The sequence below is a fragment of the Triturus cristatus genome, chromosome 7 (genome assembly GCF_964204655.1).
Source record: "Triturus cristatus chromosome 7, aTriCri1.1, whole genome shotgun sequence".
Lineage (NCBI taxonomy): Eukaryota > Metazoa > Chordata > Amphibia > Caudata > Salamandridae > Triturus > Triturus cristatus.
The window spans coordinates 443,412,203-443,426,174 of NC_140590.1; the positions used below are offsets into that span (position 1 = coordinate 443,412,203).

General features: G+C 46.0%; 1 protein-coding gene across 2 annotated transcripts in view; it reads right to left on the reverse strand.

The window, feature by feature from the left end:
* The window catches only part of LOC146809901 (uncharacterized), a 153,271-nt gene that overhangs the window by 83,377 nt on the left and 55,922 nt on the right, over window positions 1-13,972 (reverse strand). For both annotated transcript variants that reach the window (XM_085614395.1, XM_085614396.1), the window contains exons 4-5: window positions 8,351-8,467; window positions 2,270-2,386 (exon numbers count right to left, since the gene is read on the reverse strand). In XM_085614395.1, coding sequence (XP_085470521.1) covers window positions 2,270-2,386; window positions 8,351-8,467 — 234 coding nt within the window. The remainder of the gene's footprint in view (window positions 1-2,269; window positions 2,387-8,350; window positions 8,468-13,972) is intronic.

Consider the following 13,972-nt stretch of genomic DNA (forward strand, 5'->3'; position numbering starts at 1 on the left):
CAGACACCGTAACGCCGCACACATCATCACGCAGCATTCAATCTCATGAGTTCGCACATACCAAACTCGACCCTGCACTCCTCTCACATCAGGACTTAACACGGTCACTCAGATCCCCCATGCATTCCTATGGGAGGGCAGGTCAGTCTCACTAAAACATACACAGAGCGCACGCACTTTCCACTGGGACACAGTGTGAAAGCGCCTAGAGGCCTAAAACCACTTGTACAACATAGGAAAAAGGCTAGGATAATGCAAAAAGTTCTAGGGGTGAACTTGCCTGAAGGGCCAAGTCCAATACCACCCCCTTCCAGCCAAAACGCAGGGCAGACCAATCACCACCGTGATGGTCTTCCCTGCTTGGGGCGATAGAACACGGACGCAGGCCCGCACTGCAGGGACACCCTCCGGTTCTACGCCATTCTGAATCAACGTGGTTCCATCTGAAAAAAAATCAACCGAAAAAAACCTCAGGCCCAACTAGGCTACCCCACTGGTACTACCTAGTTGTCCATGGCCAGGACCAGGCCCTAGGCCACCCATATACCACTGGTCCTTGCCAAACCCAGAGTGGGGGGTAGTAACCCCTGGCATACAAGCCATTCTCCACTCTCCCTCTTAGTGATCCTTCAACCTAGGGTCCGCACCCTCAGGCTGACCAGAGGTCACGGGCAAGAATGCCCCACCCTACCTCTACTTCTGGTGTTCCGCACCCTCCCAGGGAAGCACCCTCCAGAAAACAACTCTCCCACCAGTTCAGGACCTCTCTCCATCAACTGGTCTACCACCTGGGATCCACATTCACCGGATGCACCGGGGTCAGAGGCGAGGCCGTCCTCCCTCTGCACCCCCTTCCAGAGTTCCGCACCCTCCTAACTGGAGTGGTACCCCTAGAAAGCAAACCGGCCAGGACACTGATTACAGCCCCCTGACGTCCAGATCCGGAAACACCGACTACTGGCTCCCCAACCTAGGGACGTACCCTTTGGTCAGATGCCTGGCAAACCTGGACTTACCGAGGGTGGCACATAAGTAATGGGTCGTGTGACAGTCTGCCTGGCGCTGATCTCACGACCTCCTGTCCATCTGACAGTGCGTGCAGACCCCCCAGGACAGAAGTGGCGACACCATGGTCACTCAGTGGCGACTCAGCCCTCCCGGCTGGTCCCTGACCTACTGGTTCCCACTGGGGACTCCCTCCCCCTCTCACCCCTCCCTCTGGACTTCCGCACCCTCCCAACTGGAACGGTACCGCCAGATACCAGAACTACTGGAGCTCTGCTTACAGACACTCCACGTCCTCTAGACACTGGGAGATCCTCCTCAAATGACCTATTGGTACAGCCGAGGCCCCCGACCTGATGTTCCCTAAAGAAACCATCCAGACCCTGAGACTGGGTTTCGGGCACCTGGAGACACGCAGTCCCACCCACTCCTTCTCCGCAGAGTCAGGACGTGAGCCCCTACACCGATACCTAGCTGGGCTACTCTGAACCTCTTCCACAACGCTGGGCTGGAAGATACCTCAGCCACTACTTTTGGAATCACTCCCCAATGCAAGCTCCCTATTTCAGTGAACTCACACCCAATAAACCAGCAAGCTCCTTATTTCAGAGAACTCACACCAAAGTATTCAGCAAGCTCCTTATCTCAGAGAACTCACGCTCACCTGTCCGGTGCAACACACCATTCATTCATCCACACACACAACCCCAGACTGGTAAGACAGATTCTACCGCCCCTGATTTCTCAACCTGAGCACCACGTGACACAGGTACTGTTACAGGTGCATTGTCCCATGCACGTCTCCTTCCCTGTCCACCTTGATTTGAACACATATCAGCAGAAACAGAGTAAATGGTAATATAACACTGGTATCTTGTAGAAGGCATCCTGTTAATGTATGGATTTCTTCCATTTCAAATCATGGAATACCATCCTGTTCATATATGTGTTTACTGTAAATTATGTTCATGTATTATGTCATGTTCTTAAACTGTGGCTCTATCATGCCATAAGTAATAGAATAATGTGTAGTTATTCTGTGCAAACCTTGGGCCTGAAAGACAGTTGGGCCCCACCCAGGACCACACCCAGTAATCCCTGGGCCTGAAAGACAGTTGAAAGCCACACCCAGTTTGCCACAAACCCTGGGCCTGAAAGACAGTTGGGCCACACCCAGGACCACAGCCAGCACCTGCTTAGGAGCCTATTTAAACCACTCCTCTTCACTATTCAGTGCTTGGCCTCGTTGTTTCAACACACTTACCTGGCTCCAGCTTTTCCGATCGGCATCTCCTGCTTGACAGCCTTGCATCAGCAATTTCCTGGATTCCTGGTTCCGGGCTGAGTCTCCGGTCCGACGTCTTCTTCCGTGTCGTGTTCCCTGAAAAGAAGCGCACAGAGAAAACATGCTTTAAGGTATTTTTTGGAAGACAACTATCCCACGGTGAGTCTGCTTACATTAGAACTTGGAACATTGTTTTTAGAACTTGGAACATTGCTCTTTGAACTGCGCAAATTATCTGAACTATATTTCTTGGACAGAAGGAAAACACTTCATCTCAAGTGTTACGGCGAGTTTTCCCGTAGTACACAGAAACTATTGACATTTATAAAACAAAGAAGATTGTGCCTTTTTAAAAGTGTGAAAATAGTTATCGCAAAGCAAAGTTAGCCTTAAGAATCACAACAGCACAGATGTGGTTTTGACTACTATTATTTTGTATGCAGTATTTTGTTCCTTTATGGCAGAAGGTTGTTTTGGCAGCATTTGAACTTCTGTGCACTCAAGGCATCTGATCCTAAGCTGGGCATATAAGGATTCAGGTACCTATGCTGATGAACATAACTAAATGCTATCATGATTGTTAAACTTATTTGACAGTATGTTAATGATTGTACTGTTTATTGCAGATTGCATAAATCGACAAGTAGATTGTTAGATCAACCCAAAATTCTGTTGAAACCTACGTAGTCTGTAGGTAAGAATTATTGGAGACTTTTGGTTACAAGTTTATGATAACTGTAAGAAGATACTGCCTCACAGATATACACATTGTTTATCTTCTGTGTTTTGTACTTAGGAGTCTAGTAGAAAACTCAAGCCACTATCCAGCTACATTCCTGTTTATTGTATCCTGTGAATACTCAAGCCCCCTGAAACCCTGGTCCCCCTAAAAGAAGACCGCTGGAATTTTCTTGTTTCTCTTCTCTTGTCATCCCAACCCCTTTTCCCCCCTGAGACTACCGGACTGATCCTAAGTTATATCTTGGTATCACGCTGCTAGTTTCTAGAGGGATTGGGGACCTGTCCTCACATCATCATCAAGGTGAAACAATCTGGAGCACAGGTGAGTGCCTCGTAACAGAAGGCCAAGCCCACCAATTGTTTCATCTTGACAACGATTCAGTATGGAAGTCCCAGATCAAACAGCACAGTTAGCAGGCATCATTAGAAAATTACAAGAAGAAATGCAGCAAATAAAACAGGAAAATCATACACTGAGAGAGGAATTATTAAGTAGAGCAAGCTTCACACAATGGAGAGAACCCGAAGAGACCGACCCTGGCCCATTCATAGCGCCAACTAGATTTGGTCAAAGTCCTGTAGCAGCAATAGGTTTTAGTCCTCAACGTCCTGATCAAAATATCCAGGTAACAGTGGTTACACCAAGTCCAGTTCCCCTGGCTAACCCTGAGCGTTTTTCAGGTGAAACTTCCCAGTTTGCTTCATTCATGAGTCAGTGTCAGTTGCATTTCTTATGTAAGCCGCAGGTTTTCCCGTCTGATACTGCTAAAATAGCATTCATTATTTCTTACCTAGGTGGTGTAGCCACAAATTGGACAATACCCTTAATAGAAAATGATGATCCCCTTTTACACAACTACACTCGGTTTAAAGATGCCATGTCCCGCCTCTTTGCACTTCATACGTTCATACATGCTAGTGACAACAAACTTTTAAATCTGAGATAGGGTTCTAAGGACCTCATTACTTACATGACCTCCTTTAATCGCCTCTTATCTGAAACTCATTGGCCTGAAGAGAAACGTATTTCTCTTTTTTATAGAGGTTTAAGAGACGATCTAAAAGACTCTTTAGCCCATATTTTAAACTTACCTGATGATTACTCTGAATTCTCGGATTTGGTGGTAAAGTTAGATCACAGACTTGGAGAAAGAAAACACGACAAACCCCGATTTGACACAAGAATCTTTTCAATCAAGCCTGAGAAAAAAGATGTTGACGGCAAATCAGAACCCATGCAAATAGGAGGTCTTAAAGGCCCATTGACTGCAGAAGAGAAAGATAGACGAAGAAAAGGAAATCTTTGTCTTTATTGTGGCAAACCAGGGCACTTTGCTCGAGAGTGCCCAATAAAACCCCAAAAGAAAAAAGCGATAGCTAGTTCACTTCCAAATTCCATTGAGTCGGAAAACTAAATGTCTCAAAGGATGTAGAGATCGCTCCTTTGGGAAGTGATGACATCAAGATCTCTCAATATGCTACAAATACCATTAATCGTGTCCCTCGCCATATGACTTTACGACTTACTGTTATTATTTCTGACCAGGTATAGTTTGTCTATTTTAATTGATTCTGGTGCTACAGGGAACTTTTTTGACATAGCCCTGGCCAAAAAATGTGGCATCCAATTCATTCCAAAAGCAGAACCAGAGCCTGTAAGGGCAGTTGATGGCTCTGCCTTGTCCTCTTGTTTGATTAGTTTCCATACTCCGCCTTTTGTACTTGTTGGAGAAAATGGTCATACTGAGCAAACCACGTTTGACCTTATTGACACCCCTACATTTGGAGTCATTCTAGGAATTCCTTGGTTAGAATTGCACAATCCAAAGATTGATTGGATCCAAAGGACTGTAACTTTGGATTCCGCTTTCTGTAGAACACATTGTTATAAAGAGACACAAGACCCCATCCATCCATTATATTGTGCTTCCACGCAGGAACAAATTAGTACTCTACCAGAACAGTATAGAGATTTCTCTGCAGTATTCGACCCAGTTCAGGCCACGCAATTGCCACCCCACAGGGTGTATGATTGCAGAATAGATCTAGTGCCAGGGGCAGTTTTGCCTTGTAGTCGGATATACGCCCTAACTGACCCTGAGACGCAATATCTTAAAAAATATTTAGACGAATTGTTGCAACTAGGTTTTATTAGACACTCCACATCACCTGTCTCATCACCACTCTTTTTCGTGGCAAAAAAATCTGGAGATCTCCGCGCATGTATTGATTACCGCGCAGTAAATAAGGCTACGATAAAAAATCGTTATCCCTTGCCCCTGAGCCCTGTATTGTTAAACCAAGTCAAGGGGTCCACCATTTATACTAAATTGGACTTGCGGGGGACCTATCACCTCATCCGCGTCAAACAAGGCGACGAGTGGAAAACCGCCTTCCGCACAAAATTAGGACTTTTCGAGTACACTGTAATGCCGTTCGGATTGTGTAATGCTCTGGCGGCATTCCAATATTTTATTAATGAAGTGCTACATGATTTTCTGGATGTCTGCGCCATCGTCAATATAGATGATATTTTAATTTACTCTAAGAATGAAGAAGAACACATCCAACATGTGCACACCATCTTACAAAGACTGCATGAACATTCTCTATATGCTAAATTAGAAAAATCCACATTTCACACCAACACATTAGAATTTTTGGGTTATTTCTTGTCCCCTGAAGGGATCACTATGGATCCAAAAAAGGTAGACGCAATTCTTAATTGGCCATCCCCTAAATCAATAAAAGATTTAGGGGATGGTTTTGCAAACTTTTACAGACGGTTTATTGCCCAATTTTCTGAAATTGTCTCACCTATAACCCAGTTATTGAAAAAAGGAAAAACGTTTTGCTGGACTGACAATGCTGAAACTGCTTTAAAAAATTAAAACAAGCATTCACCTCAGCCCCTATTCTGTGTCATCCAGATCCTCATCATCCATTCTTTGTGGAAGCGGATGCTTCCCAGACTGCTTTAGGAGGAATTCTGTTACAAAAGAATCCTAACACAGGACACCTACATCCAATAGCATACTACTCCAGAAAATTATTACAGGCAGAACAAAATTATACAATAGCAGAGCGCGAACTGTTAGCTATTAAGGCTGTTTTCACTGAATGGAGACATCATCTTCTAGGAGCCAAACATACAATAACCATCTTCACAGATCATAAGAATCTCCAATTTTTTACGTCTGTTAAGGCCCTAACTCCCAGACAGATGAGATGGTTACTATTCTTTAGTGAGTATGATTTTATTATGACCTATCGTCCTGGTAAACAACAATTGCTATCTGACACGCTGTCCAGAATTAGTGAAAAAGAAAATAAAGGAAATTCCACCACGGTACCTAGCATCATACCCAAAAACAAGATAGTTGCCCTGACTCAGGTTGATTCATTCTTTCAAGACATTAGGACAGCATCTCAAACAATTGATACACAAAAATGGTTACAAAACACCAGGAATTCCAAAACAAATGGCTATCTATTTCATAATAATAAGTTTGTTTATTCCATTAAAAGAATTGAGACAACAAATCATTGCCTGGCACCATGATTCAGGTTTAGCAGGACATCCAGGTTCACACAAGACGTTGGAGTTATGCACAAGAAACTTTTGGTGGGAAAACATTCAAGATGATGTCCGCGAATTTGTCAAATCATGTCCAACCTGTGCTCGAAATAAAACCCAACATATTGCACCTGCGGGTTTGCTACATCCCTTACCCATTCCACCGGTACCCTGGCACACTATTAGCGTGGATTTTGTCACTGACCTACCCAAAGTAAATAAATGCACAACCATCCTGGTAATTGTAGACTTACTATCCAAAATGAGTCATTTTGTTCCACTCGCTAAATTACCCACAGCCGTGGAATTTAGTACTATTTTCCTAAATCACGTGGTAAGGTTGCATGGTCTGCCCAGTAAAATTATATCCGATCGAGGCCCCCAGTTTAACTCCAAATTCTTGAAAACCCTGTGTTCTCAATTAGGAATTGATGTGGCATTAAGTTCTGCTTTTCATCCACAAACCGATGGACAGACTGAAAAAGTTAATCAGTACTTGGAGCAAAGTTTACGTTGTTTAACATCTACTCTGACGTCAAGTTGGGAAGAAGCCCTCCCATTAGCAGAGTTTGCATACAATAATAGTATTCATTCTGCACTAGGGTGTTCACCATTTTATTTTTTAACTGGTCAGCATCCATGGTCTCTTCCTACCTTATCTTTGCCATCCACAATAACTCTACCATCAGTCTCAGAGCGTCTCGCTCAACTACATACCATGCAGGAGAAAGCTAAATTATGTCTTGCTAAGCATAAAATACAGTCCAAAGTCCAAGCAGATAAACATAGGTCACCCAAGCCTGTGTACAAAGTAGGAGACCTAGTCTGGTTGTCCACGCGAAATATACAGTTAGAAGGTCCTAGAAAATTACAGCACAGATTTATTGGACCATTCCCAGTGAAGCAGGTTATAAACCCAGTCACCATACAATTACAGTTACCAGATGATCTCACAATTCATCCCACTTTTCATGTGTCCCTAGTGAAACAACACCATCCCTTAACAAGGAAAGATACCCCTCCACCTCCAATTATCATAAATAATCATCCAGAATTTGAGATTCGGTGTATCCTTGATTCAAAAAGAATACAGGGAAAGTTACATTATCTTATTGATTGGAAGGGTTATGATGTCTCTGAACGATCATGGGAACCCGCTTCTCATGTACATGCTGAGAGATTAATCAGACGGTTTCATGCCCTCCATCCTGATAAACCACGTCCAGTTAGGCGGCCTTTGCGGGGGGGAACTGTTACAGGTGCATTGTCCCATGCACGTCTCCTTCCCTGTCCACCTTGATTTGAACACATATCAGCAGAAACAGAGTAAATGGTAATATAACACTGGTATCTTGTAGAAGGCATCCTGTTAATGTATGGATTTCTTCCATTTCAAATCATGGAATACCATCCTGTTCATATATGTGTTTACTGTAAATTATGTTCATGTATTATGTCATGTTCTTAAACTGTGGCTCTATCATGCCATAAGTAATAGAATAATGTATAGTTATTCTGTGCAAACCTTGGGCCTGAAAGACAGTTGGGCCACACCCAGGACCACACCCTGTAATCCCTGGGCCTGAAAGACAGTTGAAAGCCACACCCAGTTTGCCACAAACCCTGGGCCTGAAAGACAGTTGGGCCACACCCAGGACCACACCCAGCACCTGCTTAGGAGCCTATTTAAACTACTCCTCTTCACTATTCAGTGCTTGGCCTGGTTGCTTCAACACACTTACCTGGCTCCAGCTTTTCCGATCGGCATCTCCTGCTTGACAGCCTTGCATCAGCAATTTCCTGGCTTCCTGGTTCCGGGCTGAGTCTCCGGTCCGACGTCTTCTTCCGTGTCGTGTTCCCTGAAAAGAAGCGCACAGAGAAAACATGCTTTAAGGTATTTTTTGGAAGACAACTATCCCACGGTGAGTCTGCTTACATTAGAACTTGGAACATTGTTTTTAGAACTTGGAACATTGCTCTTTGAACTGCGCAAATTATCCGAACTATATTTCTTGGACAGAAGGAAAACACTTCATCTCAAGTGTTACGGCGAGTTTTCCCGTAGTACCCAGAAACTATTGACATTTATAAAACAAAGAAGATTGTGGTACCTATGCTGATGAACATAACTGAATGCTATCATGATTGTTAAACTTATTTGACAGTATGTTAATGATTGTATTGTTTATTGCAGATTGCATAAATCGACAAGTAGATTGTTAGATCAACCCAACATTCTGTTGAAACCTACGTAGTCTGTAGGTAAGAATTATTGGAGACTTTTGGTTACAAGTTTATGATAACTGTAAGAAGATGCTGCCTCACAGATATACACATTGTTTATCTTCTGTGTTTTGTACTTAGGAGTCTAGTAGAAAACTCTGCCACTATCCAGCTACATTCCTGTTTATTGTATCCTGTGAATACTCAAGCCCCCTGAAACCCTGGTCCCCCTAAAAGAAGACCGCTGGAATCTTCTTGTTTCTCTTCTCTTGTCATCCCAACCCCTTTTCCCCCCTGAGACTACCGGACTGATCCTAAGTTATATCTTGGTATCACGCTGCTAGTTTCTAGAGGGATTGGGGACCTTTCCTCACATCATCATCAAGGTGAAACAATCTGGAGCACAGGTGAGTGCCTCGTAACAGGTACCATTACCCCGGGAACTGGGAATGGGAATACATGCACTGGACACACATCTGCTGCCACCACTGGATCCCACCCTTACTGGTGAATCCAGAAAACACACTGCACTTAGGGGATGATCTACCCTGCCGAGCTAGTGACTCCATACCAATTAAGTCCCCACTGTAGGCCAACTCAAGAAATAGCAAACAGCACAGGGGCAGTTACCTCCTCCAGCTTCTGGTTTCTGTCCTTGGCAGGACACTCAACTCACAATGCACAAGAAACACATTTCCACAGAAATGACCCTTAAAACAACCTTAGAACAATAATCCCTTTCCATGTGACTATCTAAAATGCAGAGTTTTGTAGTGCAGCCAGCTGACGCTGTGGTACTGCGCAAACGCCAGTCCTAATCCCACCGCTGATCACCAATGTTAGTAATGGGATTTCTGGTTGGCTAGGGCTTGCGCCAAAGCCAGGCAGAAACCACCACTCTAAGTCAGGGCTGGGGAGTTACACACCAAAGATAACCCTTGTTCACCCCCTTGGTAGCTTGGCACGAGCAGTCAGGCTTATCCAGGAGGCAATGTGTAAAGCGTTTGCGCGCGCACACAGCAACAACACCCTAGGCCCACCACAAAAGAAACTCCACACAAGGTTTATTTAAAAAATAGCCTTTGTATTATAATAAACACATTAGATGATAATCACATAATTTACACTGTGCCAACTGGCACTGGGCAGAATTTTACAGGGGACTATTTACACAAGACAGGGCCACATGGACCACTGTCAGAATTAGCACAAATCACCAATTGTAAATGTAGGACATCTACCAACTGTAACACAAATTATCACTGTAGAGCACAACCAGTAACTACTGGCGCAATAATGACCTCAGCATTATCACAGGGGCATAAACACATCATGCAATCTCTCACAAGTCTAACGCATTAGACCCTACCTCTTAAGTATAATTACACTAGGGGCGTACATCACACAGGGAAGTATTATCTCCCTAACATCAACCTAAACAGGTAAAACAACCTCCTATGCAGAAATCATATCTAGAGGTATAAAACACAGGGTGCGCAAAACATACTACACACAGTACATTTCCTAACACCCAACGCATTAGTATATAAATCACAATAACACCTAAATCACATTAGGGTCCAGGTTGCGCCAGAACCTAAACGTAGCAGCTGCCCACTACTTGCTGGGCAGCTGGGGACAAGCACATGGCCTAAATGCTGCAACTGGCACTAAGTTCTGCGCAGCTGTGGAAGGCCAACGATGAGGCATGGGCTCTCAAATGGTCCTTGACACAATCTGCCAAAACGTTGGAGCCACCTAGGCTCTAAACACAACATGTCCCCCAGTACTGTGGAGGGGAAGGACGAAAGGGGCCCTGGCACATTGGTGCCCTCTGGGCCCTGTTGGGGCTCTTTACAGTAACATTGCCCCTGCTGGTACAGTGGTCCACTACGGCGGCGCCACTGGAAACACTGGCCCCCTCGTTGGAGCGCACTGGCTCACGTTGGAGCGGCCCGCTGCAAGACGGGCCGCTCAGAGACTATGGAATGGCATGGTGCCTCGAGGGGCACCAACAACACGGCGCCCCCACTTACCGGGCTCGCTGAGACTCTTCACCAAGACTCCGGCCTTCTTCTCACCCGGTCCCGCTACCTGGGGACCGGGTCTTATCTCCGGCTGGCGCAGGGAATCCACGGGGCTCTCTCCTCACTATGAGAGCCCTGCACACCGGCAACCGGGTTTTACAGGGAAGAGCCCGCGAGGCTCTGCGTAGCTTCTCCCGAGTAGGGGGAGGCGCAAATGGAGCCCGCGAGGCTCCGGCTCGCGTTGCTGGCCCCGCCCACAACCAGGCAGAGGGCTGGACTTCTGTTTCCGGCGCTCCTCTTCTCCCGGGCCGTAGCGGTGAAACGCGGGGTGGGCACCCGCATTGGGAACAAAAGTATTTGGCGCATAACAGCGGGGTGGGCACCCGTGGAACAGCGAAGAGTGCGGGGTGAGCACCCGCCGCTTTCCAAGAGTCACCACGGCAAGGCATCAAAAGCGGGGTGGGCACCCGCAACCTTAAATAAAGATGAAGCGGTAATAACGCGGGGTGGGCACCCGCTAAATCGGCATCAAGGGGGGGAATCCCTACGCTGGGGATTCCCTCTCTCTCCTGGGAAGTAGCGCAGCAAGGCCTCCGCGCTCTTCCTAATAAAGGGCTAAATAAGTAAAATCGCTCCCAGGCGCTAGAAGAAGGAAAAGGTCCTAGGGCAAAGAAAAATGAATTCACAAAGGTCCCAGAAGTCCATCAGGCATCCAGGGGCTGGGCAGGGCCCAGGGAGGCAAGCCTTCCCCTGGGCCCCAGCAGCAGCATGCCCCTGGTCATTTCTAGTCCAAGAACAAGAACATTTTTATGGGGTCACAGCCCCTCTTTTATACACAGAGGGGCAGATCTATGTTGGAGATGCGCCACTTTTACGCCGCCGTTGCGTCACTTTTGTGACGCAGTGGCGCTGTAAACCCTGCGCCACGTTGCGCCATATTTACATCGTGACGCATCTATGGAGATGCGTCACGATGTAAAGCCCTGCGCCACGTAAAACCTGCATCAGGTTTCACGTGGGCGTGTCGACAGAGGGGGGGGCGTTCCGTCGCAGGAACGCCCCTGAAAAGTGACTCAGTCAAATCTATAAGATTTGACTGAGTCACTTTCCCAACGCTGATGCGCCAAAACCCTGCGCCTGCTTGAAGCAGGCGTAAGGCTTGACGCACCATGTTAGGGATAGGGTAGGTTGGAACAGTGCTGGAGTTGCGTCGCGCTTGCGACGCAACTGAAGCACTGCGCCAACCTTACGCCATCGGATGCGTCACGCATCTGTTTATTCCTGCGCCATGATGCGCCGCATTGTAAATGTGGCGCATCATGTGTGGCGCAAGGGTAAACTTGCGTGACGCATCATTCCTGGCGCATCCTTGCTGATTTGCAGGGATGCGCCAGGAAACATAAATCTGCCCCAGAATCCTTTGTCTCCAAAGGTGCAGGGAAGGGGCGAACCAGATGCAACTGGTTCCTGAGCACTTTGTTTTGCTCAGTCCCTCTCCCTATTCACAGGACAGGCCAGGGACATCAGACGCACTCCAGAGGGTGGAGCCAGCATTGTGTAGGGAAAGCCCAGCCCTATTCAGGTCCCAGGTGTACTCCTCCCTGCCATCACATGCAGATCTCTCCATTCACCACCGGGGCAGACCCATCCTGACTCCTGGAGCCAGACACACCAGCCAATCGCAAGCCAGACAGTCACTGCACATTTATTACACAGACATGCCAGCTTCTAGAAGTGGCACTTCTACACCAGACACCGTAACGCCGCACACATCATCGCGCAGCATTCAATCTCACGAGTTCGCACATACCAAACTTGACCCTGCACTCCTCTCACATCAGGACTTAACACGGTCACTCAGATCCCCCATGCATTCCTATGGGAGGGCAGGTCAGTCTCACTAAAACATGCACAGAGCGCACGCACTTTCCACTGGGACACAGTGTGAAAGCGCCTAGAGGCCTAAAACCACTAGTACAACATAGGAAAAAGGCTAGGATAATGCAAAAAGTTCTAGGGGTGAACTTGTCAGAAGGGCCAAGTCCAACAACCAGTATTCCCACATCTAACACTAACTCCCAGTTTGAAGCAAGTCTTGAACGGATGTATGACGTTACAACGCACACTTTTACAACGCATGCACTTACAACGCATTTTTTACAACGCATAATCCATTACAACGCATGACATTACAACGCATGACACTACAACGCATTTTTAAAAACTACCTTTACAACGCATTTCCATTACAACGCATACTACCTTTACAACGCATACCATTACAACGCATAATATTAAATTGCATTTAAGGTAAGTATTAGATAGTATAGGGGTAAAAGTTACTTTTCTAACTCCAGGGGGTGCAACAGTAGGGTAAGTGTTGGATAGTATAGGGGTAAAAATTACTATTCTAACTCCAGGGGGTGCAACAGTAGGGTAAGTGTTGGATAGTATAGGGGTAAAAATTAATATTCTAACTCCAGGGGGTGCAACAGTGGGGTAAGTGTTGGATAGTATAGGGGTAAAAATTACTATTCTAACTCCAGGGGGTGCATCAGTAGGGTAAGTGTTGGATAGTATAGGGGTAAAAATTACTATTCTAACTCCAGGGGGTGCAACAGTAGGGTAAGTGTTGGATAGTATAGGGGTAAAAATTACTATTCTAACTCCAGGGGGTGCAACAGTAGGGTAAGTGTTGGATAGTATAGGGGTAAAAATTACTATTCTAACTCCAGGGGGTGCAACAGTAGGGTAAGTGTTGGATAGTATAGGGGTAAAAATTACTATTCTGACTCCAGGGGGTGCAACAGTAGGGTAAGTGTTGGATAGTATAGGGGTAAAAATTACTATTCTGACTCCAGGGGGTGCAACAGTAGGGTAAGTGTTGGATAGTATAGGGGTAAAAATTACTATTCTAACTCCAGGGGGTGCAACAGTAGGGTAAGTGTTGGATAGAATAGGGGTAAAAATTACTATTCTAACTCCAGGGGGTGCAACAGTAGGGTAAGTGTTGGATAGTATAGGGGTAAAAATTACTATTCTAACTCCAGGGGGTGCAACAGTGGGGTACGTGTTGGATAGTGTAGTGTAATATTATGCGTTGTAATGGTATGC